This window comes from Meles meles, chromosome 19, assembly GCF_922984935.1.
Source record: "Meles meles chromosome 19, mMelMel3.1 paternal haplotype, whole genome shotgun sequence".
Taxonomy (NCBI): Eukaryota; Metazoa; Chordata; class Mammalia; order Carnivora; family Mustelidae; genus Meles; species Meles meles.
The window spans coordinates 51,251,162-51,276,751 of record NC_060084.1 but is presented as its reverse complement, the minus strand read 5'-3'; the positions used below and the strand labels follow the sequence as shown (position 1 = coordinate 51,276,751).

The 25,590-nt window shown below is 54.3% G+C and overlaps 2 protein-coding genes across 5 annotated transcripts; one reads left to right on the top strand and one right to left on the bottom strand.

The window, feature by feature from the left end:
- The first annotated feature begins 525 nt into the window (after positions 1-525).
- MAMSTR (MEF2 activating motif and SAP domain containing transcriptional regulator) lies at positions 526-13,972 on the top strand. 4 transcript variants are annotated; one of them, XM_045987366.1, is made up of 10 exons: positions 526-629; positions 1,093-1,176; positions 2,320-2,358; positions 3,036-3,217; positions 3,396-3,580; positions 3,888-3,990; positions 4,187-4,381; positions 4,673-4,906; positions 4,984-5,038; positions 5,232-5,804. In XM_045987366.1, exons 2-10 carry the CDS (start codon positions 1,119-1,121, stop codon positions 5,513-5,515), a joined length of 1,335 nt encoding a protein of 444 aa, XP_045843322.1. In that variant the 5' UTR covers positions 526-629; positions 1,093-1,118; the 3' UTR covers positions 5,516-5,804. The 4 variants fall into 4 exon arrangements, with proteins under 4 accessions (XP_045843322.1, XP_045843323.1, XP_045843321.1 ...); XM_045987367.1 differs by lacking the exons at positions 526-629; positions 1,093-1,176; positions 5,232-5,804 and adding an exon at positions 13,831-13,972 and having other exon boundaries at positions 1,810-2,358; XM_045987365.1 differs by lacking the exons at positions 526-629; positions 1,093-1,176; positions 5,232-5,804 and adding an exon at positions 7,814-8,006 and having other exon boundaries at positions 1,810-2,358.
- LOC123930900 (galactoside alpha-(1,2)-fucosyltransferase 2-like) lies at positions 13,968-25,433 on the bottom strand. The gene is given in 3 exon segments (XM_045987372.1): positions 13,968-16,194; positions 16,197-16,877; positions 25,291-25,433. Coding segments are annotated over 2 exon segments (1,017 nt in total). The 5' UTR covers positions 16,876-16,877; positions 25,291-25,433; the 3' UTR covers positions 13,968-15,856.
- Positions 25,434-25,590: the final 157 nt, after the last annotated feature.

The following is a 25,590-nucleotide window of genomic DNA, read 5'->3' as shown; positions in this document are numbered from 1 at the left end:
CCAGCCTCCATCTGGACATTTCTGCCTGTCGGGCACACTGCCGAATCCCAACACCTCTCGTTCTTGTGCTGGCATCCCTCCTTCCTCACACCCGGAAGTCCGGGCCCCCACCCAACTCCTCCCTCAGACCCGGGAGTCCAGGTCCCCAGCCCCCTCCTCCCTCGGATCCAGGAGTTCGGGGCTCCAGTTTGAACTTTCCACTCCCCTAAATCCGACTCCTGCTGCTGCGTCAGGGAAAAAATAAGCGACAGGTGGCACCTGCCCGCAGGCCCGGGTCGCGACCACCTGCTCCCGCTGCTCACCCGGCGCCTCTCTCCAGGCACCTGCTTCTGTCAGTCCGCCGCCGCTGCCCCGCCGGACCCCGCAGCCCCAGGACGCGGAGGAGGAGCGACCCAGGGAACCCCGACGTTCGCCCCGCCCCAGTCCCTCCCAGCCCGTGCTCCCGCCCCTTCTCAGGGTCCCAGGCGGGGCTCCTGTCTCCCCCACCCCGCCCCATTCCACAGGCTCCTGGCACGCCCTAGAAAGGGGTGTCCTAGGCGGTCCCAGGCTGGTGGGGCGGACCCTGCGGCCTGCAGCCTAGACCGGGGGACTCAACCCGCTCCAGAGCACTGCTGCGCCGAGCTCACCTGGTGAGAAGCCCCTGGGATGGGGGTGGGGGGAACCCACCTTAACTCTTCTAAGTCACCTCTCTGGTCCCAGTCCCTTCCTCACAGACCATGGTGGCTGACACCCACCCACGCAGGTGGCAAAGACCCTTCCCATTCCGCAGGAACGTACCAGGTCCCTTTCCCCTCTTGATCAAGGGTGTTGGATTCTAGTACCTTCAGAATATTGAGCTGCCCCTTCACCCCGTGGGTGAAGGGTCTCCGTTCATAGATGCCAGTCTTTCCTCCCCCAGGCTCCAGGAATTGGGGCCCTCAACCAGGAGTCCGTGCTCCCAGGCCCTCCTCCCCCAGGATCGAGAAGTTCTGACTCAAGGCCTCTCCTATCCCTAAGCCCCCAAGGCCCCTTCCCTGCTGCCTTCACATGGAGGGACAGCCTCCTGACCTCCACTCTGACCCTCCTCCCGTGGGGGCCCTGTCCTCCCCTCAGTCCAGGTCCCCACCACAGACTTGGCAATGACTCTCGCGACCTCCTCTCAGCGCTCCCAAATTATTCGTTCCAAGTTCAGATCTGGTGAGAGCCTTCCCTCTATGCATGCAGGGAAGGGGTCTTCTGGGTCCTGGGACTGAAATACTCTTGGGTAATGTGCGTGGGGGGAGAGGCTGAGGGGGGCCGTGGGACCCCCAAGGTGGGTGTTTTCTGGGCAAAAGGTCACTTGTGTATAAAGGAGGCCCAAGCAAAGGGGCTGAGTTTTGGGGGCTCAAGGAGGGTGCAAATGGCCAACGCGATGTTCCTGTAAACAGTGAGGAGTGGGTGGCTAGGGGCGGGTTTGTAGATCAGGTATTGTAAAGGAGCAGGGGCTTAAATCGACATGCACGCAAAGGGGAGGAGTGCACAGAGTGGGGACTTTGGAGTGGGTCGTGTGGGAGTGTTGCTGAGGGGACAGTGCGTTGCAGCAAAACTTGAGCGTGCAAAGGTTGTATTTTAGGTCCCAATGCAGACCAGAAGTGTAAGGGAGTGTGGCACTGGATGTCAGTTCCTCAGTAGGCCAAGGGCATACGAGCGTGCAAATGAGTATGCTGGCTGGGCACAAAGACACCAGTCCCCAAAGGGCAAGGAGTGTGCCAGAGAGTGCGCATGCAGTGTGCCCAGAGAGACCCCTGCTCCAGCACCGGAAGCCAAATCCTGAATGTGCAAAGAAGTGTCAGTAAGGCTGGGTGGGAGCCAAGACAGTGAGCCAAGGAGGAAGTATATCAAAGGGTGCAAGTGCCCAAGTGGCTCGGGTACCAGACCCGAGCCCAGGGATATGCGTGTGCAGAGGGGGTGAGTGTGGGGAGGCCCCAGGGCTACACAGAAGGAAGCGGGCTTGTGCAAACGGGAGCGCATGGAGGAGAAGATGTGAGGTGCCCACAGGTCAGGCTGCCAAGATGGCGATCATGCCTTGGGTGGGGGTGGGCACATGCTTACGAAGGGGGCAGGTGGAGCTGGGGGCAGGGCTGGCTCCTGGTCCCAGAACAGCTCTGGCAGGGAGCAGGGAGCAGGCGGGAGGCCCAGGAAAGGGAACAGGCTGCCGGCCCACCCGCCTGCATGGGGTGTGTAAGGGGGCTGGGCATGCGGGTCCTGCCAACTGCAGCTCACACGGGCTGGCCTGCCAGCCCAGGCTCCTGGACACTCCCTTCCCGCCTTTCTCCTCCCCCCTCCCCCCTCCCTCCATAGTCCTCCAGCTTCGGATCCACAGAAGGTATCAGGACCCAAGTAAGTGTGGGCCCTGAAAGGGAGGGGATGGATGGAGGCCAACCCCCGGGGCGGGGTCGGGGGGCGGGGGGAAGCCCTGGAGTGCAGCTGCCAGAGGTCAGGCACTGATTCCCGAGCCCCAGCCCCTATACCAGGGATACCCCTAAGTCTGATCCTGGCCCTTCCGGAGGACCCCAGAGTACAGGTTCCTGGCTCCCCCACCTCCCTCATAGCTCTGCTTCCTCCTCTATGGCTTTTCCCACTCCGACGATATGCACGAGTCCAGATCCCGTTTCTTTGGAGAGGACAGGCATCCCAGACTCCACACTTGGCATGCACTCGAATCTCAGGATGTGGCTTTCGGCTTCTCTCTCTCCTCAAGAACCAGGAGTGCTGGCCCCACAGCTGCTCCAGCAAAAAAAAAAAATAAATAAATAAAACCCCAAATCTGTTGATCCTCAGCCACCACACCCCTTAGTGACTGAGGACATGATTCCTGCCTTTCTGGAGAATATAAAATTCTGGAATCTCTGTCCTGAGATCCAGGAGTCTGGGGACCCACTTCCTAATGCTGGGTTTCCCTCCCATACGGGATGGGGGAGTTGGCGGGGTGGGAGGAGGGTGGGCAGTGGCTGAGGCCTCCAGGGCCCTCCTTTCCACACAGTGTTCTCCCTCCCTGCCCGGCTTCCTGTCTACAGGCCTTTCCGGGTCCTTCATTGCCTCTCCAGTCTTGGATCCAGATCTCTGGGTCTCGGCCACAGACCCCGCTCTGGCTCCCCGAGCTCCAGCCCCAGTCTCCCCCAAGGGCCCCACCCCTTTCCTCTTCAGCCCTGGGGACCTGCTTCTTGAATCAGAATATCGCCCTTGGAGGTCCCTGAAGGTGAGTCTCCAGTGAGTGAGAAGTACCCTGGAGAGTCTAGCTAGCATTGGTCGTCCTTGCCGTTGCCCTTTTGGCCCCCTTCTGGCGATGCCAAGCTGACAGCATGCTCTGCATGACTCTCTGAAGCAGGACCGTGGGGCCGGAGCTGAAGCATATGACATCACACCCACTTTTTCAGGAGTCCCCCAAGATCTCCCAACATTGGAGAGAGCCCAAGCCAAAGGGGAACTTGACCTACCACCAGTACATGCCCCCAGGACGGAGACAGGGGTCCAGGGTAAACCCCCAGGCCAAAGGGTTGGCCCTGGGTCCCCTAGGACCACCTCTATGGGAAGGGACAAAGTCACAGCAGCCACCTCCCAGGTACGATCCCTGGTTTTGTTCTCTGGGGGAAAATGCAGGCTCCCCATCCTCCTCCCTCAAACCCAGAGTCCAAGAGCAGGGGAGTCCAGGCCCCAAACCCGTTCTCCCCCTCAATTCGAGAGTCCAAGTTCCCAGTCCCTCTTCCCTCAGTTCCCGGGGAGTCCTGACTTCAAACCCAAGAGACTGCCCACGCACAGGAATTAGCCTCTCTTTCCTCCTCACAAGCCCCTGCCTTTGAGGACCCTGGAATGCCCCATCTCTCTCCACCCCCTTTAACCGCTGGTTCCCCCCTCACGACAACCGCCAGGATGAAGCCCACTGCCCTCACTCCCTCCCCACCTGGAGCCCCCAGCCCCTTGCCCCCTCCACACAAGTTGGAACTTCAGACCCTTAAGCTGGAGGAGCTGACGGTGAGTGTGGGGAGTAACTTCCCAGGCTGGCCCTCTGCCTCGGTGGGTACCCACAGGTCTAACCCCACAGCCTCTGCCCCATCGGAGACCCAGGAGCCTGGATGCCCAGTCCCTGGTTTCCAAATGTCCAGCCCCAGCTCCCGCCTGCGCCCCGGAGCCCTCCCAGCAAGGCCTCTTCCCGCCCCCTCCACCCCAGGTCTCCGAGCTCCGGCAGCAGCTGCGCCTTCGGGGCCTCCCTGTGTCGGGGACTAAGTCGATGCTCCTGGAGCGCATGCGCAGCGGCGCCCTGCCCCGCGAGCGGCCGAAGCCGCGGCGCGAGGACGGTCCAGCGGGTGCTCCCTGGCCGCGCCTCAGGCCCAAGGCTCTGGGAGCCGTCCGGAGGCAGGGCTCGGTGAGGGCGGGGCTACGCGCGTACGGACCAGTGAGGAGAAGACAAAGAGGGACGGGGCGGGAAGTCGATTGAAGGATAGCCAATGAGGTGCGGGGGGCGTGGCTAAGAGCCAAATGGGAGGATCGTTAAGGGAAGAGAACCCAATGAAAGAATACAGGGCGATACCAGAGTGGGGCGGTCGACCGGCCAGCGGAGGGCCCGGAGAAGGCCAGGGGGTGGAGCCACAGCTGCGAATGGGTGGGGTTGCTCCCGGTGGGCATGGCTTATGGGAACTCCTCTTTGCGGTTCTAGCTAAAGCCAAGCGCAAGCTCTCACGCTCCGCCTCCTGCACGTGTCCCGGAAACCCCTGCTACGGCTGCGGGTCCGACTCCCGCTCCGGCTCCGGCCTCGGCTCTGGCTCCGGCTCCAACTCCGCTTCCGGCTGCGGCTCCGGCTGCGGCTCCGGCACCGACTCCTCCCGCGGCACTGCCCACAGCGGCCCTGACGCTGGAGGAGGAGCTGCAGGAAGCCATCCGCAGGGCGCAGGTGAGCGGGAGCCGCCCAGGGGTCTCGGTCAGGATGGGGCGGGATCCCAGGTTCACGCCGCTTCTGCCCATCCGCAGTTGCTTCCGAACCGGGGTATTGATGACATCCTGGAGGATCAGGTGGAGCCTGAGGGTAAGAGTCGAACTCCTAGATTTGGGGGAGGAGGAGGCTGAGGTCTGGAGTCCTAGTCCACGGGAGGAAGGAGTTAGGGTCTGGAGTCCTGGGTTCTAGGGAGGAGTGGGCTGGGGACTTGGATTTCTGGAAACGAGGAATAACGAAGTGGGATCTGGGTCTCTACCTTCCTAAGCTCACACTTCTCCTGCAGACCCGCTGCCCCCCATCCCCTTGGACTTCCCCGGCTCCTTCGACGTGCTGTCCTCCTCCCCGGATTCTGAAGGCCTCTCATCTGTCTTCTCTTCCTCGCTCCCGTCCCCCACAAACTCCCCGTCCCCCTCTCCCAGGGGCCCCACAGACTCCTTGGACTGGCTGGAGGCTCTGAGTGGAGGTCCCCTGCTAGGCTGTGGTCCCCCAGCCCCCAGCATCTTCTCTGCTGACTTATCTGACTCCAGTGGAACCCGGCTGTGGGACCTGCTGGCGGATCCATGGTGATGGGTGCTGTGGTTTCCAGGGACGGAGAACTGGTGGGGATGGGAAGGTCACTGAGACCGACTCTCAAAGGAGGGGGTGGGACAACCGGCAGAGGCCCTCTCACCACAGACACAGAATCAGAGAGGCCTCTCATCCTCACTGGGCGTCCCCCCAACCGCTGCTGACACGCTAACCGCCTGATTGTCCCCTGCCTGACCTCCATGTGATCCCCTCCATGGTTGTGTGGTTGGGGGCCGGGACGTGTCATTTGCTGCTGGCCAGAGCAAACAAGCTGCCTGCTGCTTCCTTCGGAGACCTCCCGGATGTTTTTGTTCCCGACTTCTCCCCTCCCATGCTGCCAACTAGATGGGAGTCTGGAAGGTGGTTTGTATTTTTTTGGGTGCAGGAGAGGGGGGCTCACTCACAATTTCACGGGCTGACCAGTTCAGCAAGGTGTTTCTCCAGCATCATATGACTAGGGACCCTGCAGTCGCGTAGGGTCCAAGAGGGCTGGACTGTTCAAGATGGCTCAGACGTGTCTGGCACCTTGGCAGGAATGGCTAGTAGGCTGGAGCCAGCTGGGCTGTGGTCTCTCTGACAGGGTAGCTGGGTTCCCTACACAGTAGCTCAGCGTCCTCCAAAGCAAGCATTACTCAAGCGGGGAGCAGAAGCTGCCAGCGTCATAAAGACCGAGCGTGGGACTGGTCCACTGTCACGTTCACTACACTCCATTGGCTAATGCCAGTTGGGCTGGTGAGATATGCGAGGGGGGCTACACAGGTGTATGCATCTTGGAGGCATGGTCATTGGGGACCGTATTTGGAGACTCCACTACACCCCTCTGGTCAGTTTGAGGCCGTGGGTCATGAGGAGAGGGCGGGGCGTAGACTGCTGGGCACCTTGAACCCCAGGGCATTCCTGGGAGGAAGGTCACAGAGGAAGCCCTTAGCAGCAAAATCTTGTAAAATGTAGGTTTTATTATTATTCAGGTGTGGGGAAGCCAGTGGATTGGAATGACCGCCATGGAAAAGATCCGTGGTTGGGGCGCCTGGGTGACTCAGTCGGTTTGGTGGCAGACTCTAGATCTCAGCTCAGGTCTCGATCTCAGGGTCGTGAGTTCAAGCTCTGCATTGGGCTCCATGCTGGACGTGGAGCCTACTTAAAAAAAAAAAAAAAAAAAAAGGATAGTTTGTTATTCTCACAGATCCCCAAAGAAGAGGCTGTGGAAGCCATGCATGGCCACATGGGGAGGTGCCACTGTTGGTAAGGAGGCAAGAGGGGGAGAGGGGAGCCCGGAACGGAGGAGACAGGGTAAGCTGGCTTAAGATTGTCTAGTGTGCGATTTCAGCTGGCTCTGGGGTGTAGGGACCATCCCTAGTTGTCTGGAATGTGGTCCTGGGGTGATGAAACAGAGTAATCATGGTCCAGAGTACAGGAGCTCATAAAGGAAGTGGTTGGGGGTCTGGGCTCTGGATTGGTTGATTTGCTTATGCAAATCACGCTCCTGGGAGAGTCCTTTATTATCTCTGGGAATAGGCTAGCCCTGGGAAGGGCCGTCCCTCCAGATGTCAAAGTACCAGAAATATGGGAAATAAAAAGCCATAATGAATGCAAGAGAGCACACAGAGGATGGGGGGCTGGGTGCCCAGAGCCAGGAAGAGGGATCTAGATCTGAGGGGAACTGTGCCCTCAGAGTTGGAAAAACAGAGCCTCAGTCTCTGCTCTGGTGAAGCTTGAACATTTGCACAGAGAAAATTCCAGCACTGGGTGACAGGGATTTTCACAGCGGTGGGGCCATGACTTCTAGAAAGTACCAGAAGCCGTGGGGAACTGGGATGGTGGTCAGAGGAACAGCCTGGGGAACCTTGTGAGGCCAGGGCTGCTGGAACAAAAGGGAGGTGGTGTGGCTGCCGTGGCTGCCTCAGAATTTGGGGCTGGAGGCAGGTGGTGGCTGGGGCTTGCGGGCACCTTCCTATCAGACTGAAAATTGTTGGTAAAGGGGCACCATCAGCCCTGGAAAGATCAGGAAGGGGTGTGGTGGGGCTTCTGTCTGTCTCCGTCTTGGCCCGACTCTGAGCTTGTGACTCTCTGTTCCCGTCTCCTGTGTCCAGGGGAGGAGGACAGCTCTAGAGGGAGTCCGGGCTAGGAGTGACGGCTAAGGAATTTTCCAGTAGGGGGGAGATTTGAAAGACGGGCATAGGCTTGGGTAGAGGGTACATGTTCGAAGCCAGCGTTGGAGAGGACTTGGGCCCTATACTCCCCACCACCTGTCACCCAGCCCTTCTCCACACATTCCCGTTGCTCCTTCTGGTCCCCCAGGGAGAGGACTGCACTGCACCCCACGGCTGGACCAAAGGGGGGACACAGGAAGATGGGAAGCACCAAGTTGTCGTCCCATGAGCTTGGTCGACGCATGAAAAAGACCAAGAATATATTTGAAAAATGACCAAAAAAATTTTTTTAAGATTTTATTTATTTATTTGATACACAGCGATCACAAGTAGGCAGAGAGGCAGGCAGAGAGAGAGAGGAAGGGAAGCAGGCTCCCTGCTGAGCAGAGAGCCTGATGTGGGGCTTGATCCCGGGACCCTGGGATCATGACCTGAGCTGAAGGCAGAGGCTTTAACCCACTGAGCCACCCAGGTGCCCCGAAAAATGACCAAAATTATCAATTTCCTTTTTTTTAAAGATTGTATTTATTTACTTGAGAGAGAGCACAGAAGGAGAGGGAGAAGCAGGCTCCCCACTGAGCAGGGAGCCCAACGTGGGGTTCGATCCCAGAACTGCAGGATCACGACCCCAGCCAAAAGCAGCCCCTATCCATTTGTCTTACAGACATAATCTCCAGAAGGATACACTGAGGAGACTAGAGAATGTACTCATTTTTCTCTTTCCCCTCCTCCCCTGCCCCTCCCCATTTCTCCCTCCACCCCTGTCTCTCCCTCCCTCCTGGGTCTATGGTACCATGTACCCCACTTCTGCTGCTGCTCCCAATCGCTGATTTCCATTCCATTATTTTCCCTCTCTGCACCTCCAGGGTGTCGCCCACCCTAGCATCCAACTCCACCAGACACCCCGAGACAATCCCCCATCCACCATCATGGAGTGCAGCCCCATTACAGAGTGTGAATTTCTTCCCCGGGGGAAACACCCCCAGGGACAGATGACACGGGGCTGGTACCACCGCAACGGAGAGTCTCCTCTCCTGTCCAGACTGAGCTGGGTGGACACATCTCTCCATCGCTCTCCATGGCCTGGGGAGACCCATTTAACCTCCCTGGGCCTTAGTTTTCTCATCTTGAGAAGGGGGACAAGAGCAATAGTACCTTCTCCACACGGTCGGCTGAGGAGTGAACCGCGCCTGGCGTGGGACGCCCTCATGAGGCGTCAGCCGTTGTCACCGCCCCCCTGGGGTGGATTGACTTCCATTCCTCTGTCACCGTGGCTGCCCCGTTTGACCTGCCCTTGATGTCGTCCCCCTTCTTCATCCCCAGTCTGTTGAGCTGTTACCTCTTCTGAACCTCAAGTCTTGTTTATCCCTTAGGGTGGGTGATAGGGGACTTCCAGACTCCAGGCAGCCTAGTGATGAGGACCCCAGAGCCAGGGCAGGGACGGAGCAGGTGACCGAACTGGGGGGAACAGAGGCAAATGGGAGTCTCAAGCCTGCACTCCGTGGGGGGACAGGCCTCTCTCCTCCCCTTGGGATCCAGAAACCAAATTTGGGGCCAACCCTGCCTTCAGACTTTGAGCCCAGCCCCTGTCTGGTGGGGGACCCCAGAAAAGCCCATTCTCCTCTGTGCCCTCATAGAAGACCTCACACCTGTGTGTTTTCCCAAGCGATATGATAACATGTCTACACAAAGAAATATGGGCCAATGTTCATGAGAGTAGAGCCCCAAACTGGAAATAACCCGAGTATCCATCAAATGGAGGAACTGATCAACAGCCCGTGAAAAGGCAGTGAATGATTGAAACTTGCAGGAACGTGAATGAATCTCGGATATGTGATGTTAGACACACCTGGGTGGCTCAGTCGGTGAAGCACCTGCCTTCAGCTCAGGTCAGGATCTCAGGGTCCTGGGATCGAGCCCCACATCGGGCTCCCCACTCAGTGGGGAGTCTGCTTCTCCCTCTCCCTCTGCTGCTCCCCCTGCTTGTGCTCTCTCTTGTTCTGCTCTAATAAATAAAATCTTTAAAAAAAATTAAAAAGGACACAGTCCTATTGGATTAGGACCCCCCCTAATGATCTTGACTACATTTTCAAAAACCCTATTTCCGAATAAGTTGCATTGACAGGTCCTGGGGCTCAGGTCTTCAACATAATCCCTTTTGGGAGACAAAATTCAGTTCCTAACAGGGGCCGCTCTAAGCAGACGACCCAGCCTCGGGTTCTTTTTTTTTTTTTTCCTTTAAAGCTTTTATTTATTAATTTGACAGAGAGATCACAAGTAGGCAGAGAGAGAGGTGGAAGCAGGCTCCCCACCGAGCAGAAAGCCTGAGGCGCTGGGTCCCAGGACCCTGGGATCATGACCTGAGCTGAAGGCAGAGGCTTAACCCACTGAGCCACGCAGGCGCCCCTAGCCTCAGATTCTTTAGGAAATATTACTGCCTTCTCCCAGCTCAGGGTCCTGCTGGCTTATAATATATAACAGTGTATGTTTAAGGTCATCTGAAGCATATGGACCAGATTAGCTTTACTCTGCAATTGATTAAAAAAAAAAATCTGGAGGGACGCCTGGGTGGCTCAGTGGGTTAAGCCGCTACCTTCGGCTCAGGTCATGATCCCAGAGTCCTGGGATCCAGTCCCACATTGGGCTCCTTACTCAGCGGGGAGCCTGCTTCTCTCTCTGCCTCTGCCTGCTGCTCTGCCTGCTTGTGTTCTCCCTCTCTCTCGCCCCCTCTCTCTCTCTGACAAATAAATAAATAATATCTTTTTTTTAATTTTAATTTTTTTAAAATTTGACAGAGATCACAAGTAGGCAGAGAGAGGGGGGAAGCAGGCTCCCTGCTGAGTGGAGAGCTCAATGCGGGGCTCAGTCCCAGGACCCCGAGATCATGACCTGAGCCGAAGGCAGAGGCTTAACCTACTGAGCCACCCAGGCGCCCCTAAATAAATAAAATCTTAAAAAAAAAAAATCTGGAGAATGAGGATGGTATGATGTCCTAGAGGGTGCAAGATATAGGAGACAGACGATACCGCTATGTTCCTGGGACCCCAGATAAAATTCTGGACTAGATTATGAATCAGGTGCCTTGAGAGCCTGCAGTTAAGAGCCAGGAATCGGTGTGGGCTGTCTAGGAAGATGTCCATATTATTCTCCTCAGGTCATGATCTCATGATCATGATCTTAAGTTGTACCATAGTTACTGTTTTTTGGGAGGTTGTGTATTGGTTAAGAAACTGGGCGCCTGGCTGGCTCAGCTAGTAGAGCGTGCGACTCTTGATCTGGTGGTCATGAGTTCGAGCCCTACACTGGGTATAGAGGCTACTTTATTATTTTAAAAAATATTTGTTTATTTGACAGAGAACAAGCAAGGGGAGTGGTAGGCAGAGGGAGAGGGAGAAGTAGGCTCCCTGTTGAGCAGGGAGTCCAGTGTGGGGATCCTGGGATCATGACCTAGGCCAAAGGGAAACAGTTAACCCACTGAGCTACTAGAGGTTACTTAAAAAAAATAAAACAAAATGAAGGGGCGCCTGGGTGGCTCAGTCATTAAGCATCTGCCTTTGGCTCAGGTCATGGTCCCAGGGTCCTGGGATTGAGCCCTGTGTGGGGCTCCCTGCTCAGCGGGAAGCCTGCTTCTCTCTCTCTGTGTCTCTCTCTGTCAAATAAGTAAACAAAAATCTTAATAAAAGAAAAAAAAAAGGAAATCCCCTTGAAGGGGGAATCATTAAAAAGAAAGAAACCTTTGCCCACGTCAGGGTCATGAAGATTTTCCTCCCATGTTTTATTCTGAAAGCTTTATGCTGGGGCGCCTGGGTGGCTCAGTGGGTTAAGTCTCTGCCTTTGGCTCAGGTCATGATCTCAGGGTCCTGGGATCTAGCCCCGCATTGCGCTCTGCTCAGCGGGGAGCCTGCTTCCCCCCTCTCTCTCTGCCTGCCTCTCTGCCTGCTTGTGATCTCTTTCTGTCAAGTAAGTAAATTAAAAAGAAAAAAAGCTTTATGCTTTTACCTTTCACATTTTGGTCTGTGATCCATCTTGAATTAGTGTTTGTGAATCGTGGGAGGAAGGGGCAAGGACCATGGATGTGTGTGGTCTATTTCTGGACTCTGCTGGACTCCATCTATCTATCTTTTTTTTTAAGATTTTATTTATTTACTTGACAGAGATCACAAGTAGGCAGAGAGGCAGGCAGAGAGAGAGGGGGAAGCAGGCACCCCGCTGAGCAGAGAGCCCAATGCGGTGCTGGATCTCAGGACCCTGGGATCATGACCCGAGCTGAAGGCAGAGGCTTTAACCCACTGAGCCACCCAGGCGCCCCGATCTGTCTATCTTTTATGCCACTACAACTTTGTCAAGGTAACTTTAGCTTTATGGTGAATTTGGAAATCTGGTCATCTCACGGGTCTCTTCGCCTCACTTCCGCCATGACCTCACTGGTCCACCATCATTGCTTGCTGGTAGTGAAAATCAAACCCATTCTTTAAGGCAGATCTTCAAGATAGTCTTCACATCGTAGCTTTCTTGGCATTGTGATACAAAATTACACACACTTTTTTAAAGGAGGCTTGAACTCATGACCCCAAGATCAAGAGTTGCACGCTCTACCAACTGAGCCAGCCAGGCACCCCTCAGTATGTTTTTTTTTTTTTTTTTAATATTTTATTTATTTGACAGAGAGAGATCACAAGTAGATAGAGAGGCAGGCAGAGAGAGAGAGAGGGAAGCAGGCTCCCTGCTGAGCAGAGAGCCCGATGCGGGACTCGATCCCAGGACCCTGAGATCATGACCTGAGCTAAAGGCAGCGGCTTAACCCACTGAGCCACCCAGGCGCCCCCCTCAGTATGTTTTGAAACAGACTTTTGTAGGTGTCTCGGCAAAGGTGGTGGTGACTTGGATGGAGTGGTGACGGCAGAGGAAGTTAAGAAGGTCCAATTCAGGGTATATTTTGAAGGGAAAGCCAGCAGAACTTGCTGGTGGGTGGAATGTGAGAGCAAGAATCCAGAGTGAGGGGACGCCTGGGTGGCTCAGTTGGTTAAGCTGCTGCCTTCGGCTCAGGTCATGATCCTGGGGTCCTGGGATCGAGTCCCGCATCGGGCTCCTTGCTTGGCAGGGAGCCTGCTTCCTCCCCCCTCTCTCTCCGCCTGCTTGTGTGTACTCTCTCTCTGACAAATAAATAAAATCTTAAAAAAAAAAAAGAATCTAGAGTGAGTTGTTTTTAGTCGAAGTGAATGGATAGTGCCACTTACTGAGATGGGGATGGGCAGGGGATGCTGTGGGTGGTTAGAATTACAGGGAGATGGTGTCAGATGGTGTCATGACCATCTTTGGAAATGACCGCCAACCATGTTGTTGTTTTAACTGAGAACCATGCAAAATGTGCCCCCAATACATTTAAAATGTACATTAAAAGAGAATGCCAAATGTATAGGCAAAATAATTAAGGATTTATTTATTTTTTAAATAGCAAACCCTGGTCCAGCAACCGTCACCCCATTCCAGCTGTATGAAATCACATGGGGGGCACCTGACTGGATCAGTGGGTACAACATTGACCCTTGTTCTCGGGGTCATGAGTTCATGAGTTCATGTTGGACATCGAGCCTACTTAAAAAAATAAATAGAAAATCTAGATGCAGACCGGAAATTTGAATGAGTTAAATAGAGTTACTGAGGCAGAGACCTATCATCACAACGGGTACTGTGGCACCATTCTCTGGGTACTAAGCCAAAAGGAAAAGGCTCCAAAAGAACCAGGTGGAGAGACTGTAGGGCTTGCAAGATGTGAGCTGGCATCAGAGCGCAAATATTCTGCGGTATGAGGATGGGTTGTTCCTGACATCGGGTGTGACCACTTGACTTGCTTCAGCCACTGAAACTCGAGTGGCAAACTTTTTTTCTCCCATATGCTCAATTTCGGAGCATCTTCCCAATCCTTATGTTTTTTCTTACATTTTTATTTAGTTTTTTAAAATTAATTGATTATTTATTTGAGAGAGTGAGCGCGGGCACAGAGGGAGAAGGAGAAGTAGAGTCCCTGCCAAGTAGAGAACCCGTTGTGGCTCCATCCCAGGACCCTGAGATCATGACCTGAGCAGAAGGCAGATGCCCAACCGGCCAAGCCACCCAGGCCCCCCACCCCCAAGTCCTAAAATTCTTTAATTACCTTCCTTTCAGACTAACTCCGTGACCTCTCCGCACAGCCTCAGGCCATTGGCCCATGGTGAATGCTTGACTCAAACAGCACTCTGATTGAGGCATCAAGATCTTTCAAGGTTGTCAGACTGGCAGAGAGATGCGAGGAGTATCTGCTGAACCCTTGAAATGAGACCTCCTTGGCCCACCACCACTTTTTGCTAGGACGGTTACAGTAGCCTTCTCCCTGGTCTTCGCCCCTCTCTCAGCCCTACAGCCCTTCCTCCACACAGCAGCCAGAGAAGTCCACACAGCAAATCAGATCGTGTTACTCCCCTGATAAGCACCCTCTTGATGGCTTCCCCTTGGTCTTAGAATAAAACCCAAAGTCCTTGCCATGGTCCACAAGCCCTTTCATGGTCGACCCTGATCACTTCTCTCCCACCTCTTGTCTCCATGTGTTCCAGCCACACTGGTCTGGTTCCGCTCTCATGTGTAACTAGATTCCCCCTGCCACCGGGCCTTTGCACATGGGATCTCAAGTCAGGTGGGGACATTCAGGTTTTGCCTAGGTCATGCCCAAGTCACAAAAGCATCTGCAGATAAAGAGAATCATTGATTTAGTTTATCTCTGGCTGTATCACAAATGACTCCAAAACACAGCATTGAGCAGTCATATTGTTATGCTCACAGACTCTGAATCAGGAATCGAGATAGGGTTGCTCTCTGCGACACATTGTCAGGAACCTCAGCTGGGTGCTAGGCTGACTTGAACGACCTGTGGCAGCACATCTGACGCCCACCCTGAACTCAGAAGTTGACCTCAGCTAAGACTGCTGATTGGAGCACCCACCCGTGGCCCCGGAGAGGGGCTGGGCTTCCTCAGAGCCTGGGGGCTGCTTTATGATGTTGACAACTGAGGGGAACTGAACTCCACAAAAACGCAGCGGCATGAGGCTTCCGCCAACACCACATGGAGGACAGAGCCCCCAGCTGACCCACCAGATTGTGGGAAATCCTAGATTTCTGTCACTTCAAGCCACCACGTTTTGTTAATGCAACCTTTGCTAGCAGGGATGCTGTTAGGTGCACCACCGCAGACACTGTTCACAAAGAACAGACTCTCTTCACGTTCACTGAGCCCTACTGGGCTCTGAGTGCTCACCAGGAATCATCTTAAGCCCTAGGAAGCCAGGGTTGCAGAACTGGGGCGGGAGGGCTTAGGAGCGCTACTGGCCAGTAGGGCGGCGCTCTTGGGAAAACGGGGGAAAAGATCCCTGGTGTGGGCAGACGCACTAGGAAACAGTGAGCCCTCCCTGTGGACACAGCCCCAGGGACACATGGCTTGGAGAGTAGGCTGTTGAGTCTACTCGAGCTCCATCAGCCGCCTTGGCCAAATGCCTCTGTGTAGCAAACAACTCACACAATTCAGAGATTCTCTGCTTTGTGTTGCACCTTCTTCCTCGTTAAAAGCACCTGTTCTCTTTGTATAAGCCTCCATGTCTTCCAGAGGAGGCAGATCAACTCCCCAGCGGGGGGGAGCAAAGATTTATTGATCTGAGGCTAAACCAATCCCAGAGTCTTCTTCACTTTGCCCTCTAATGGGTTAGGTGGGCACTTAACACACTTCCGGTCGATGAGATATGCGGGGGGGTTGGGAGGGCGGGGTGGAAATTGCTGGAGGGCTTTGGAATCTTTCTCTCACTCTTCAAAAGGGACCCCAGAATGAACCTCTTTTTGATGCCTCATGACAAGGCTGTCTGTATGTGACACCAGGCTATGTGGCAGCCCTTTTGGGACCATGAGGGAGCCACTCTGAGAGGAGTTAACAGCAGTTGAACGTGATAGATGGAACAGGGGTCGCTGATGACACTGCTGGGCTGCTGACTTAACTAACCCCAGAGATGCCCCAACTTTGGGTCCTGTAGAGGACACATACATAGGTTATTTCAGCAAGTCAGTGACTTCTGATGCAGGAAGTGTCCTGGTACACATAACAATACTCCCTGTGCCTTGGGGATCTGCTCTTGGAGCCAGCAAAGGAGGAGGGGCCAAGGGTCACCTAATATCAGTGCTTGAGTAGTGGGGAGAGGTCTGCCTGGATCCCAATCCACTCGGGCAGGAAGGCTGCCTCTGGCTTAAAGACTTTGAGGAAGGGGGAGTCCGGCAGGGTGTAATTAGCTAGGTAGATGGTCTCGCCCCCGGCAAGGTAGGCGGCCCAGATTCCGAACGTCCCGATGGTCATGATGGTGTGGTTACACTGCGTGAGCAGTGCAAAGTCCTCGGCAGGGGAGTTCTCGATGCCACTGCCCGCGAACACCACGTCCCCCCGGGAGGCGTCGATGTTCTCCCGACACCAGGCCATGCCATTGCTGGTGACCACAAAGACGGGGGAGTCGTAGCGGCCCGGAACCAGTCCAGGGCCTGCTCCAGGTACCGCCGGTCGGCGACCACGCCCTTCCACACCTTCGGCATGACGTGCACATAGTCCCCCCGGCGCACGTGGACGCCCACGAAGGTGCTCGGCTGTCTCCCATTCACCTGCAGGCCCCGCAGAAACTTCTGGGCGTCCTCCCGCACGTGGTCGTGCAAGGTGAACTCCCGCAGGATCTCGTCTCGCAGGTGGTGGTAGAAGGTCCAAGAGCAGGGGTAGCCGGTGAGGCGCACGTACTCCCCGGGGATGTGGCGGTAGCGCTCCTCCATCCAGTCGTTCAGGTGATAGTTCTGCCAGGGGATCCGGCTGGCCGTGCTGCTGTGCAGGACCGGGAGGCTGATCCGGAAGATGGGGGCCAGCGTGCTGTGCATCTCGGCCGGGATGAAGGCCGGCCGCCCGTTCATCTTGGCCAGGGCGTACAGGGTGGCGTACTCGCCCATCTGGTTCCCCAGGCGGCCAATGGCGTTGATTGTCCACATGCCCCGGGGCAGCTGTCTCGTGGGGCTTTCCGTTGTCAAAACCAGCGTCTCGATGTCCCACGGGGGGCGAATCTTTGCTAGCCGTTGCTGAATATGAAATATGGTGGAAGCCGTGAAGACAAAGAGGACGAAGTGGACCATGGGGGAGAAGAAAGGCACCTGACTGCTGAGCATGACTGTCAGGGAAGGGAGAGCAGAGAATGTTAGCTGGGGGGGGTGGGGGGGTGGGGTGTGTTTGGAGACCCTAGTGGGGTTCACGAATGTGCAAGGACAGCTGTGTGTGCAGACACTGTGTGCGTGTATGTGCAGATGTTTTTGCTGTGTGTGTGTCTCCAGGGGCGTGAACACTCAAGTGCGTGTACAGAAGTGGGTCTCCAGAGTTTGTGATGGGAGTGTGTTTACATGGAGTTCATATGCTCCTGTTTACAGGGTCTGACTACACTGTGTGTATTCACATACGGCACGTGCATTGCAAGTGTGTGTGTGCGTGCATACAGGTATCTACACACTATACATATGTGGGTGGGTGTGCATTTGCATACAAAGAAGGGATATGTGTACGTTGTATCGTAGGAAAGTATCTCGTGTACATACAAGGGTGCATACTCTATATAATATAGGGCGGACATATATACACACATACACACACTATATATATATATATATATATATATATATATATATATACCTTGTATGTTTGAATGTGGGTGTTTATAGCTTGAATATACATACAAGGGTGTCTACAGATAGGGAGTACATGTGCATAAACCTACTATTTACTGGGGATCCAGTTCCTAGAGAGGTCCATCTTGGCATGCCCTGCCTACCTATATTTCCTTTGAAGGGAAATGACCCAACCCATCCTGAATTCAACCACGTGGCTTGCCTACCCTCCCGGCCACAGCCAACTTGAGCACAAGATAAACACCGGGTTCCACGGTGGCTTTGCCATTTACTGGTCACGACAGGTTGTAGGCTGGCTCTAAAAGATGAGTTGGTCAATTCTCTCTCGAATAGTTTTACTGAAAGGTCAGAAGGCAACTGGCAGGTGAGAGTTCATTTTCTTCTCTCCTGGGTGTTGGACATCCAGTTGAATTCAACAATTCCATTCGATTTTGACACTGTCTACCTGACTTAGTATCAGAGAAGTTAAAGAGTTAAAGTTAAAGTCCCACTTCATACACCAACTGCAAGTCCTGAATCATTCATGCTTCTTCTGAGTGGTAGGTTATAAACTGACCCCCTCCTTAGGTTTGATAGTTTCCTAGAATGGCTGGCAGAACTCAGAAAGGCACTTTACTTATGTTTACCAGTTTATGATAAAGGAGACAGATGAATAACCAGAAGTAGTACATAGGTAAGATCCAGAGGGAGCTTCTGTCTTCCTGGACCAACTTCCTGACTCATGGCTGTGTTTGCCAACTCAAAGGCTCTCCAGAACCCATTTAGGGCTTTTATGGAGGTTTCATTATGTAGACATGCTTGATTAAATCATCAGTCACTGGTGATTAACTTAATCTTCAGTCCTTCTCCCCTCCCCGGAGGTTGGGGGCTGGAGACGGAAGTTGGAATCTCTTCAAGCTTGGTCTTTCTGGTGACCAGACCCTGAAGCTACCTAGGGCCCCGAGAAAAGTCACCTCATCAAAGCGGAAGACACTCCTATCAGCCTATCACTCAGGAAATGCCAAGGGTTTTAGAAGCCATGTGCCAGAACTAGGGACAAAGACCAAATACCATTGTAAGAGACCACGGCAGGTGATGCTGAGAGAGGCAGGGCTGGAGTGGCTGGGACAGGTCAGACGCAGGCTGAAGCAGAGGCAGCCAGTAACAGGGAGATACCTGAAGGGATGTGCAGAGACATAAAGAGAACTGGCCAAGAAAACCCAGAGAAAATCGCCCATATATACTTATACAGCCTGTTCAACTCTGGTTATAATGGAAATCAGTTCCAGGAGTGGGGTGGCAAAGTAAAGGTCCCCAAAAGATAGGGGTTTGAAGATATGGTTGTTGAGCATAAGCCAAACAGTTGAAAGTGGAAGGAAGCAGGGAATGAGTTGGTGCTGACTCCCCCTTACGTGGCCAGAAGCCAGTCAGGACAAGTGCAAAAAGCAAGATGACTTAGGATGACTTCATTAAAGACTGTGTCCAGGAATGACCAATGGGCTTTGTCATTCCACAGTCCAGGCTGGAACAACACTTGTACCATGTTGCCACAGTCAAAAGTCCAGGTTTGGCCACTGATCAACTGTGGAACTGGAAGAATGGGAATGGGGAGATATGGGAAGACTCAGAAGAATGAGACCCTTCTGCTTTCCTAGCTCTTCCAAAGGCTTCCCTCTTCCTTCCCTGTGCATGAGAGCTTCCCAATCATTCTTTTTAAAACTCTTCCACATGAGCAGGGTTTAATCAAAGCATATCCTGGAGGCCGTGCACAAAGGTAGATTCAAGATGAAAGGTTTCTGGTTAATGTGGTCCAGGGCTTGGGTTCCTGGTCGAAGTATTGACTCAAGTGGTCATTAAGAAGAGAACAGTGGGGCTAAATCAAGAGGGCGTGACCTGGTTCAACCTGGGAAGCCTCCAGAACCTGTGCAGGTGTGGTCCTTAATGATTATAGCCATAAAAGTTGGCACAGGACCTCATATAGCAATATCCCTATTTCTAAGTCATTGCTACTGTCATCACCCATTAAGATCACATGCATTATCTTTCTTTCTTTAAGATTTTATTTATTTGAGAGATAGAGAGAGAGAGCGATAGAGAGCATGAGCAGGGAGGAGAGGGAGAAGCAGGGAACCTGACATGGGGATCCATCCCAGGACCCCAAGATCATGATCTGAGCAGATGGTTCACCGAGCCACCCAGGCGTGCTGCATTATCTTTCCAGAAGAAACTCTGGTTTGTCCACTAGATGCCTGGGTTTGACTTAAACCAACTCAGGTGGGGTCTGGGCCCCTTGGGTCATCACCGGATGTTGAGTTTAACCCCAGTGAACTCCTGGATGGTACAACCTCCTCTTGCTGCATTCGTCTTTTTTTTAATATGATTTTTTAAAAAGATTTTTATTTATTTATTTGACAGACAGAGATCACATGTAGGCAGAGAGGCAGGCAGAGAGAGAGGTGGAAGCAGGCTCCCTGTGGAGCAGAGAGCCCAACGTGGGGGTCGATCCCAGGATCCTGAGATCATGACCCAAGCCGAAGGCAGGGGCTTTAACCCACTGAACCACCCAGGTGCCCCGCCACATTCGTCTTGAATGTAAAGAGCCAGGGAGGCTGGATTTGCTGAATAAAGTTCACTTCACAACTGAGTGGATGCTCAGGATTCTGTCTTCCTAGTCAAAGTTCCAGACCAGGCCCCTTCCTTACGGCCACCAGAAGTGAGGCTTCCACTCCCTAAGCCCAACACAGAACGTGCTTCGCTCAGGGACCGCGAGGACCCATAACTCCCTGGCTACGGGCACACGCTCTGGTCACAGGTTACTGACTGCAGGCTCCCACCCTCATTAGCTGTGGGATTCTGGACAAGTAACTCCACCTTTCTGAGGATTCAAACCACCTGGCCTGAAGACAAAACCAATACCTTTTGAGATCCTCACATACAAAGCAAACAGTGCTGTTTTGTGGGGGCTCTGGGTCAGGCACCATTTTCACACTGGTCATGGTCATGGTCAAATCTAGCATTTAGGTCCCAGAATTTGGAGGAGTCACATGTGGAGGATGGTTGAGATGGGAACCTACAAGAGGAATGAATTTCTCTCTGAGGTTGGTGAATTCTGGGACCAGCCAGGGTAGCCCTGCACCACCAGGTGTAGACACGGTGGACTAAGCTGACTTTGGGGACTCTCCCTCTGAAGAGTGGGTGAGTATGTGCGGTTCTCCTTACCCAGAGGAATGTTTGATTTTTTTAAAAAGATTTTATTTATTTATTTGACAGACAGAGATCACAAGTAGGCAGAGAGGCAGGCAGAGAGAGAGGGAGAAGCAGGCTCCCCGCTGAGCAGAGAGCCCGACGTGGGGCTCGATCCCAGGACCCTGAGACCATGACCTGAGCTGAAGGCAGAGGCTTTAACCCACTGAGCCACCCAGGTGCCCCTGTTTGATTTTTTTAAAAGATTTTATTTATTTATTTGACAGAGAGATCACAAGTAGGCAGAGAGGCAGGCAGAGAGAGGAGGAAGTAGGCTCCCTGACAAGCAGAAAGCCCGATGGAGGACTTGATTACAGGACCCTGAGATCATGACCTGAGCTGAAGGCAGAGGTTTTAACCCTCTGAGCCACCCAGGCGCCCCATGATTTTTTTTTTAATGGGGATGAGGGTCTGAGATAAAGCATATGTATGATATCAAGGAACTACATTTTTGCTCCCCCAACCCACAGACCTTGTGCGTTGTGTGTTGGATTGGGTCTTTCTGCAGTAGGTATATTGAATGCTAACTCCTTTTTTAGAAAGACTTTATTATTGGGGCACCTGGGTGGCTCAGTGGGTTTAGCCTCTGCCTTCAGCTCAGGTCATGATCTCAGGGTCCTGGGATCGAGCCCCGCATCGGGCTCTCTGCTCAGCAGGGAGCCTGCTTCTCCCTCTCTCTCTGCCTGCCTCTCTGCCTACTTGTGATCTCTCTCTCCCTGTCAAATAAATAAATAAATGAAATCTTTTTTTAAAGATTTAAAGATTAAAGAAAAATCTTTAAAAAAAGTTTTCATTTATTTATTTGACAGAGAGAGACACAGAGAGAAGGAGGGAACACAAGCAGGGGGAGTGGGAGAGGGAGAAGCAGACCTCCTCAGGGCCGAGCAGAGCCTGATGTGGGGCTCGATGATGCTGGGATCATGACCTGAGCTGAAGGCAGACACTTAACAACTAGGCCACCCAGGCACCCAGTCGAAGACTAACTCCTGATACTGCAGGATATGACTTTATCTGGGGACAGGGGTCTTCAGAGAAGTGACCAAGTTAAAACGAGGTCATCTTAAGATTGACGTAATTCAACACAACCAGTGTCTTTATAAAAAAAACTAAAACAGGACAATCAGTTGGCTGAGCAACTGCCTTCAGCTCAGGTCATGATCCTGGCGCCCCAGGTTCAAGTTCCGCATCGGGCTCCCTGCTCGGCAAGGGGTCTGCTTCTCCCTCTGACCTTCTCCCTCTCATGTTCGCTTGCTCTCATTCCCTCTCTCTCTCAAATAAGTAAATAAAATTTAAAAAAAAAATAAATAAAAGCAAAACGAAAACACAGCCCATGGTATATCGTGTGATCTGTGGGCCTCTTTACTGCCAGCTCATGATGCGGGGGTTTGGGGGACGGCTCAAGAGACCCATCTGTGTCAAGCAGATTCTCCCCCCTGGGAATCTGAAGTCAGAAGCACAGAGGGTGGCTGGTTGGCAGTGGGGCTGGCGGCCGACCAGCCAGCCTATTAGGACCCACGCGCAGCCATACTAAGCAAGATGCCATGCTAAGGGCCAGAGAAATCCATGAGCACAGGGGATTTGACCAGAGAATAAAAAGAAGATCCTGAGGGAAAAATGGAAAGTATGATTGCACCCTTGATGGCTTCCTGGTTCCTGTTTCCTCGAGGCCACCTGCACTTACATTCCTGTCCGGGTCCCAACAGGACTCCTCAAGACCCTGCCCTGACTCTGGGTAGAAGGAACTGTCTGGAGGCTGGGAGGCAGGAGGAAGCTAAGGAAAGAGACGCCAGTCCATGTAGGAGGAGGGAGTGCTCCCTGCGGAGTGGCCTTATGCCTTCTTACCACTTGCTCTGGGTGTTTCTCTCTTCCTTTGGCCAACTAGATTATGAGCCTTCGAAGGGCAAGGAGTCGACCTGGCTCCCCTGTCTAGTTCTGAATTTGCCAAGCACGGGACGTGGGACAACAGGCACCAAGGGAAATGCCTGTGGGAGGGCAGAAGGATGGAGGGAAGGAAAGAGGGAAGGAGAGAGGAAAGAGATGGAAAAAGAGACAGGGAAAGAGAAAGAAAGGGAACTAGACTGAGAGGAAGACAAGGACAGAGCCAGAGAGAGAACAGGAGGAGAGACAGACAAAGAGAGATGGAGACACAGAGAGAAAGTGGGAGACAGGGAGAGAGACAGAACAGAAAAACCGCAAGAGAGACAGAGCGCGAGATGGAAAGAGAGGGACAGAGAAATAAGGCGGCGGGATGGATCTGCCCACACTCAGTCCAGCTCCAGCCCCTGTTCTGTCCCAATTCTGCGTCTCCAAGTGAGTCCCTGTCGGGATCATTCAGTCCCAGTCTCCTGATCACACATACACAGCACCGTGAAGGAAGGGACAGCGTCAGTCTTATTCCCTCTGTATTCCCCGCAGCCCTGGGTCATGGGCCTCAACACACAGCAGGTGCACAGGAAATGGATGCAGAAGGAATGTGGGTCTGTGGCCACCTGTCAGGACCCAGTCGTGCTCCATCTGTTGCTTCTCCTCCTTGCCCCAAGTGTCTGTCAGCCTCTCCCTGCCTTGAGTTCTCTCTCTCTCTCTTTTTGCTTCTGAATTCATTCCCTGGTACCAAGTAGGTAAAGAAATGAATACTGGAAGGACAACCTTCACAATCAAACCTTGTAATTTCTGAGCTCGCCCTGAATATCCCCTGGAAATGTGTTGACAGCAGACAGAAAGACAAGAAGGCTGGTTCTGTTCCAGTGAAAAGGAAGTCAGAATGTTCTAGAACAGAGTCTCTCTTAGCTTCCTTGGTGGTTTCCTGCTTCCTCCCTCAGGAAGAGGGAGGGTTCACTGTTCAGGGCCTAAGGGAAACACCTTCAGACCTTGGCCCCCTGTCCTTGAGCGAGGCTGCCGGGGAGAGGAGGGAGGGGGACTTAACAGGGTGAAGTAAGGCCAGTGGCTGGGAGTGGAGGAAGATCTGGAGAGAAGCTCAGGGGAATGAGGTCATCAGCCTCCGGTTGGCTATATGACCTTGACCGAGGGCCTTCACTTCTCAGTGCTGTCATCTAAAACTTGGGGCTTACTGCTCTCCAGGGCTGTGTTAGCTCAACGTGGGTTCGGAAATCTGAACATGACCCTTAAGGGCGTGACCCAGTCCTGTAGGCGGTGCAAACACGCCCATTTGAAAGCAAAGGCATAGGGAGGCTCAGGGACTAGTCAGAGAGGTGCCTGGGGGGCAATCCTGGGGCAAGGCCAGAGCTGGGGCGCAGAGCTGGGCACAGGGAGTCTGGGAGAGCGGCTGGCCCGCCTGACATCCGTGGGGAGGTTTGGGAATGCCAACAGCCAACCAGCCAGCCGCCGGGAGAGGCTTAATGGATGGGGCAAGTGGGAGGAGCCTGCTTTCCCCGCCACACCCCCTTCCTGGAAGTCAGAAAGTGCACCTCCTTATCGGTCCCGAGTACCTGCAGCCGCACGCACCTTGCGGCCAGCCAAGGAGGGAGGGGCAAGAGGAAGGGTCAAGGGGCGCCGGGAGGGCTCAAGTCTGCTCCGCTCAGGTCACGATCCCGGGGTCCTGGAATCGAGCCCCGAGTCTGACTCCCTGCTCAGTGGGGAGCCTGCTTCCCCCCCTCCCTCTGTCCCTCGGCTCTAGCTCGTGCTCGCCCCTTCTTGCTCCATCTCAAATAAACAGGTAAAATCTTAAAAAAAAAAAAAAAGAAGAAGAAGAAGAAGGGTCAAGATCCCTTCCTTCATCCGGGTCCCCTGGCTGTCGTCCCTTGGGCGATTGCAGAGTGGAGAACAGAGAGGGGCCCCAACTTTGAAGAAGGAGCCCAGACCGTCTCTCACGTCCCCAGGCCCAGTGGTCACACCCTGTGATTTGCGTGTCTGGTCCCCTCCGCCGGGAAGCCCCTCCCTACCCCTTCCCAGCCTCTCCCCCAGGTAAGCCCAGATCACCCAGTTCGGTCCCCTCCCTACCGCTCTGGGCACTGCTGGTTTGTCCTGTCCTTCCCATAGCCCGGAATTCCCACTGTAAGCGCGTCTCTGGGGAAGGGCTTGGGACACAGGAGTGAGGCCACCACTTTGAAGCCCCCGCCGCGATTCCCAGGACTGGAACGGAAGGTGTGACTCCGGAGCCAGGGATCCCTGGGGCCACGGTGGGCGGGGCGGGAAGGGGTAGGGGGGACGGGGGGAGGAGTGGGGGACTCTGAGGACCCCTGGGTCCTGTGGTTGGGTCCTGCGTCCCTCCCGGAGGTGGGGGAGCAGACCCCGAGAAGCGACCAGGAAACTCAAGTACTACAGGTGTGCACAGTGATTCTCAGGTAGGTTCCAGGAAACGGGTGATGGAGGGAGGGAGCTGGCAGCCTGCGGCCGGGGAGGGGAGAGTGGGGGGTGATGGAGGACATTGGGGGGTGATGGAGGAGGGTGGGGGTTCAGGTAACAGATCTACTAGGAGGGAAGGTGAGGGTAGCCCAGCGGGGAGGCGGCTGGGGGGCTGGAGGCAAGGGGGGGCGCCTGGGCTGTGAGGGATGGACCCTCTCTTTTCCGGAGACTCAGAGGAGGGCCCATCCCAGAGAGGGGAATCCCTGAGTTCAAGTATGTCCCAGCTCCTGCCCCGTGCGCGCGCGTGCGTTTGTGTGTGCGCGCGTGCTCTCGCCCGCTTGCTGGGGGTCGGAGAGAGCCCCCCACCCCACGGTCTCTCACCTGATTCTGGCTGCAGGAATCGGGGTAGCCGGCGATGTGGCTGCTCTGCGAGCAGATCAGGGCGCTTCCACCCGTGAGGTCCAGTCCTCACTCGGAAATCTGACCGCCCAGCGCTAGTGTCCGGAAAACCCCGCCCAGGATCTACCTGGCCTCCCAGGGCAGTAGGGAGGCGGGATGAGCTGGGCTTGGGGAGCCAGGTGTGCCCGGAGCCCCGCCTCGTCCCTCCCCACGTGACCGCTGGGAAGCAGGCCAGGAAGACGCTCGGGAGGAGGAGGACTGAGCCCCCATGGGTCAGCCTCT